The sequence below is a fragment of the Rhinolophus sinicus genome, linkage group LG12, assembly GCF_036562045.2.
Source record: "Rhinolophus sinicus isolate RSC01 linkage group LG12, ASM3656204v1, whole genome shotgun sequence".
Taxonomy (NCBI): Eukaryota; Metazoa; Chordata; class Mammalia; order Chiroptera; family Rhinolophidae; genus Rhinolophus; species Rhinolophus sinicus.
In genome coordinates, this window is record NC_133761.1 from 52,876,503 (window position 1) to 52,882,502 (window position 6,000).

Sequence of the window (6,000 nt, forward strand, 5' to 3'; positions counted from 1 at the left end):
GGTGCCTGTCATCCCCCAACCGTTTGCATCAAGAGAACATATATTTTAAAAACTGAAATTCAAAAAGAGTTACCCCCTCGTAGGTTCTCAGAGACGGAGGCTCATCCCAGCGCTGTCCCTTGACACCCCCTCCCCGGTGAGGAAACCCGCCAACAGCGCGGCGGTGCGCTGGGTGGACGGCCCCTTGCGCAGCGCCCAGAGGGGCCTCGGGGAACCTTTTGAGATTAAAGTCTATGAAATCGATGACGTGGAGCGGCTGCAGCGGCGACGAGGGGGCAATAGCAAGGTGAGCCACCTCCGCCCCACACAGGTTCCCCGGCAGGTCCTCGGGGCAGGGATGGGGGCAGTGCCCCTGAGAAGGGCCTGAGACCCGGGGAGACTCCGCAGCAGGCTTCTGGTGTGGGTGGGAGGCCGTGGCTGATGCCAGCACAGGACTTCAGGGAGCTCCCTCTTTCTCTGCCTGAAACATGGTCAAGGCTCAGAGGCTGGGGAGCTGGCAGTCTTGCAGGCTTTTGTGGCTCTAGCTTGGAACACCAGCTGCCTTCTCCATCTGAGCAATGTCCTCCATAGTCTTACCCTGTGGTTGGGTTGTCTGAGCTGTCACAGCTGAAATTCGGCTGGGATGGCCCAGGTCCCTCCAGAACTTCCCAGTGACAAGCTCCTTTCCACTGACTATGCATAAGCAGCCCTTTCCAGAAGAGCACCCTCTTGGAGTGGGCTGGGAGCGGGCTGGGAGCTAAAGGTTCTTTTCCCTTCTCACCACCACCCGTTTCTCCTTCTCGTCTACCTGCCAGGAGGTCATGTGCTTCAACGCGAAGCTGAAGATTCTGGAGCACCGCCAGCAGAGAATTGCCGAGGTCCGAGCCAAGTACGAGTGGCTAATGAAGGAGCTGGAGATGACCAAACAGTATCTGATGCTGGATCCCAACAAATGGCTCAGCGAATGTAAGGCCCGTGGTTCATTTGCATCCCTGCGACTACGGGGTTCACCAGCTAAACAGTCTGGTATGCGAGCCAGGGTGATCCGGACACAGATGGTGCCTGTGTCTGACTCCCAGGGCCTCTGATGCCCATCAAATGGAGACACTTGCCCTGAGCGTGCAACCCCACTCGGGTAGGGGGAGGGCAGATGGGATTGGTGGGGGCAGCACGGGGTGGTGAGCGTTGCTCTTGTAAGATTCTTTTGTGTCTCAGTCCAAGGAACCTGCAAATGAGATTTTCCCCCTGCGTGTGGCAGAAGATCACCCAGACAGACACGAAGGCTACATTACAAACTGCTCCTGGGCCACAAGATCATATTGCATATCTAGCCTGAAATAGACAAGAATTTATGGAGGTCTTAACAGGGTAGATGGCACAATCCTAGAAAAGCCTCACTGAGGATCCAGAAAGCAAGAAAAACACTTTTGAGTGGAAAAAAAAATAACATTCACCGGGTTATTTCCATTTAATAGAAAGCCTAGGATGACAGTAGCCATCGAATAACAATTCAGAACAATTTTGCTGTCTTTGAAAGACGGATTCAATTGCCTCGTATTTATTTGTTCCTAACCCTTCCACTTACCACAAAATAAAGCTCCAATCTGGTCCCAACTATTACACTGACATGAGACCCAGTGTGCGAAGACTTACTATGTGGAATAAGATGCATTCTTGCCTTTAAAATTCCTTTACCTCCTTTTCCTGTCCAGCTCTCTCCGGCTCTACTCTCCAGCCCTTCCGCCTTCCCTGTGCTTCCCTCTTTTCACAACTGCCCCCCAAAACATCACATCACCTTCGCCAGTGTTCTCTGGCCAGTGGAAGGTGCACGGCAGGCAGGGTCTGAGGCTTTAGGAAATATAGAGTGAAATGACACTGGGGAACAAGAAAGCGACAGGCTCTGTCAGCCTCTGAGCTGGGCCCTACCACTTATAAAAATCTGTCTTCCAGCAGTTTCCTTTCCATAAGAATGAGGTCGTAACGCCCCCGTGCATACCTCATTGGGCTCTTGTGACCAATCTGTGACGCAGACTATCATGTTGAGATATGCCATTTGCGGCCATGACCAGAGTCATGCAAACCCATCGGGGATGCTGGTTAGCTGGGGGGCCTTGGGTAAGACACTTAACCTCTCTGAGCCTTGATTGCCTTAACTGTGAAATGGGATGCATAAAAGTACCTACTGAATAGGGTTGTTGTGAGGAGCGAGCCAGGTACTATCGGTCAAGTGTGCTTTCCAACTGCTTGGCCCATGATGAGAGCTCAGTACCTGGTAGTTGTTAGTATTATTACCATCAGCCCAGACTTCAGCTGAACAGATGTTCTCAACCGGAGACGTTTCCTGAGGGCCTTCTTGCATGACACACCGACTTAGGTCCTCTGTGAGGAATCTGGACAAAGGCATGGACTCCTGCTCTCGAGGGCATTTTCCTCCGAGGCACTGATGAGGCAGACAGGACACGAGGGCAAGAACCAGTGTCCGACCGCGGCACACACAGGGAGCCTGCGGCCATTTCTCTCCCAGCTGTGGATGCCCTTCTCCTTCTGTCACGAATCCCCAGGCACTGTAAGATCCCTGGGCGGCCATTCGGGCGGTGCCCCTTCATTTTTACTGTTATCATTAAAATTTTACTTTTTGAGAGCTGTTTATGCCTAAGGCAGGCTTGAAAATTGTCTTCATCTCACAAAGTCACATTTTTGCCCAGGAGAAACTCGTCTGCTTCATGCCTTTGTGCATGTCAGGAATCAGTGGGTTTTGATGCTGAGAAAAGGGACGCCCAGAAGGCCGCGTGGAGGAGAAAGATGGATTGGTTCCTTAAGATGAATGGAATCAGGAATGACCCAATAAATACCAATGAGGCTGCATGCAGACCACGGCCTGGGTGTGGGTAATAGCCCGGGCATTGGCGTAGAAAATGTGTGCTGGCATCCTTTGTATTTTTATTTTTTAATTCTGATGCCCCTTTTGAGGTGGTTCGGTCATATAGCCTGATGTAATTGGTGCAGGGTGGATTTTTGTTTTGTTGTTTTTTTGAATGATAGACTGATATTCAGAAGTCCTCGGCCTCATTCCCAGCCCTAGTCCTTATGACCTGTGTAACCCTGAGCAGGGCACCTCGCTCCTCTGGATGGCAGTGAACTCTCCTGTACAAAGAAGTCACATGGGGGACCAACCCTTATGTCTACAGCATGTTGTCAGACCACGTTCCCATTCGTTTTCTTGTTTTCATTTTATTCTTCTTGGCAACTCCACTTAGGGAGGGCAGGCAGAGGGGCAGTTAGGACTTTCACTTTACGTCTCAGGAAGCCGTGCCAGCAGGTTGGGTGTCGCCCACCTGGGAGTCAAATGGCCATGGATTCTGGGGCGTTCCCTGTCGTCCCGGCTGCAATCTACGTCTTGCTCGCCATGCTGGGCCCCCTGTCTAATGGCAGGTAGCTAACAGTATTCTACTCCGAACCTGCGAGAGGCAGAGTGACAGGCAGGAGGGGACAGCAAGCCCTTCCCAGAGAGGGGCAGGTGTGGGCGTGGCAGGCTGGACCCTGGCCGCACAGTCAGCTCCTTTCCCCCCTCGCTCACGTCTTCATCAGCTTGTCCTCCTTTGCAGTTGACCTGGAACAGGTTTGGGAGCTGGATTCTCTGGAGTACCTGGAAGCGCTGGAGTGCGTGACGGAGCGCCTGGAGAGCCGCGTCAACTTCTGCAAGGCCCACCTCATGCTGATCACGTGCTTCGACATCACCTCCCGGCGCCGGTGAAGAGAGCCCGCCCCCTGCCGGGCCCCTGGTCCCCGCAACCCCAGAGCCAGTCACACGCACCACCGGCCCGGTGCTGGCGGAGCTCAGAGACCACAGAATGAGGATGAAGGTTGGTGGCAAGTGTGGAGTGACGTTGAGCGGAAGGCGGTTTTTCTTTTGTTTTCTGTAGGAAAGGTGCAAACACCAGACACGCATGGGAGGAGAAAACGGTGGGAAGCCCAAGGGATGTGGAAGCCCCGTGAGACTGAAAAAGCACTTTGAGGAACTTTCAAGAATTTGTTTGTACATAAGAACTGCTGGCAAAAGAGACCTCACTCTTCTCCTGGTTTTCTGAGAAAGGGCTAAGGTGGACGTGGGATTGCTGTTGCAAGCTGAAGCAAAACAATGAGAATTACCCAGAATGACTGATTAAGTGCCTTGCAAATCTTTATTATTATCCAAACATTTATGTTCATACTTTCTTGTGTACAGATGGTGCTAGTCGCAACGCAAACAACAAAACAAACAAAAAAGAAAATCAAACACATTGTGGAAATGTTATTTACAGCTCGTGTCCTCTTGGTGTCTTCTCCTATTTCTGACTGGCTCTTCCTAAGTTGTGTTTGTAGCGCTATTTCCTGATCAGTATTGCGTATGAATAAATGTTAACTGTCTTTTAAGGTTCTTCTGGTAAGGCCACTCAAACAGAACATGGACACTTCACTGGCACAAGCCAGTATGTCCAAAGGAGGCTGGAGCAGCAGGTGGCATTCGCTTTCACCTCTCCCTGGGCCCGGTCAGCAGGTTGACCCTGGAGTAGGTGTACATGAGCTTGAGAGAACGGAAGAGGAGACAGCGGCTGCATCTTTAAGGGGTTAGGAGGCTTTCTGAGCTGGGCCCCATATGTCCTTTGTTCTGTATTCAGTTTTCCCTCCAAGTCCTGACACATGTACGGGTTCCTTTCCCCACAAATCCAGGGCTTTCAGGACCCTCAAAACATTTTTCGTATTCATTTTTATTCCAAAGACTCTGGATTGACAGCTTGAACCAATTCACCAGAGCCATGATTTTGTTCTCTAGTTTGGCGAATTTATTAGAGCGGGGGATTGCTCCCAGTTTAGAGACGTCCTCGGGCTTATATGCACTCAGAGATGAGTGTTGGTTTAGAACAAGAACAGATGTTGGGATTGCACAGGTTTTCTCACGTCCAGAGTCCTGCTGAGATGGAAGAAGTTGCAGTTCTCCCAAGTTCCAAAGCCTCCATCCCAAGAAAGGACCATCTTGCCCCGCAGCCCTGGCACCTAACGGCAGAGGGAGGTCTCCTGTCACATACCACACACCCCTGCAGCAGCAGAGCACTGAATTTTATGCATGTGGGTGTTCAGGTCTTGGCTCCCAGGTACTTTGGACCTCATCCTCCAGTTAACATGTTCATTCTTGCCTCACTTCCCTAAGGGCTCATTATGCCCATTTTAGTGATGGAAACCCAAGGCACAGAGTGGTCGAGTGCTGTGGGGCAGCAGGGGTGTGTCCTACCTTCCAGGTTAGGGCCCTGTGGCCAACCCACTGATGAGGTGCTCGGGGTTTTACAGAGCACTGTTCGTTTCTGCCCTCAAAAGCAGCATATCTCACGAGCCTATTTCCCGGCTTGGCAGTCCCTGCTAACCAACCCCTCAGCCCCAGGGCTCCCCAAGGAAGAAGAAACTTTCCATTTTTTTGTCAGTGATCCTCTGGACACAGGTGGCCCCACACAGCTGGCTAAACAGCCAGCACAACTCAGCCGAACTCTGTAGGAACCAATGTCTTGTGAGTGTCATGGTACCCTATCCTTTCCTGGTCAGCTCAGGGCACAGAGGGCCCCATTCGCTCTGGGAAGTCAGCCCCATAGACAGGAGGCCCTGTGAGTGACAAGTCCAGCTTTGCAGACTGTAAAAGCCTGCTCCTATGCAGAGGAGCACATGGGGGAAATACATCCAAGAGCCGAACGGGCCAAAATGTGGTGAGAGGTTACTCCATAATGGACCGTTTGCCCCTCTAGTTTATCAGGTGCATCTGTCTCCTTGGGGAGCAGGGCTTCCCCATCTTTTCAACCTGAACCCCCTTCTGCAGGGCCAGCCAAGGCTCTTGTACACATCTGGTCTCAGCCCTTGGGTGAAGACAGCAACATTATGGAAGCTTCTTGACCCCAAGGAGTCCCAGTCTCTTTGAGTTTGAGTTTTCCATTTGTCAACCCTTTGTTGGTCTGAAATCCACTTTAATGTTACTTCTTGAAAAGCCTTTGATTTGGG

At 51.6% G+C, this 6,000-nt stretch overlaps 1 protein-coding gene across 2 annotated transcripts in view; it reads left to right on the plus strand.

Moving 5' to 3' along the window:
* KIF26B (kinesin family member 26B) overlaps positions 1 to 4,250 on the plus strand; it is a 402,861-nt gene extending 398,611 nt beyond the window's left edge. For both annotated transcript variants that reach the window (XM_019730870.2, XM_019730871.2), the window contains 3 exons: positions 84 to 286; positions 795 to 945; positions 3,585 to 4,250. In XM_019730870.2, coding sequence (XP_019586429.2) covers positions 84 to 286; positions 795 to 945; positions 3,585 to 3,733 — 503 coding nt within the window. In that variant the 3' untranslated portion in view covers positions 3,734 to 4,250. The remainder of the gene's footprint in view (positions 1 to 83; positions 287 to 794; positions 946 to 3,584) is intronic.
* The last annotated feature ends 1,750 nt before the right edge of the window (positions 4,251 to 6,000 follow it).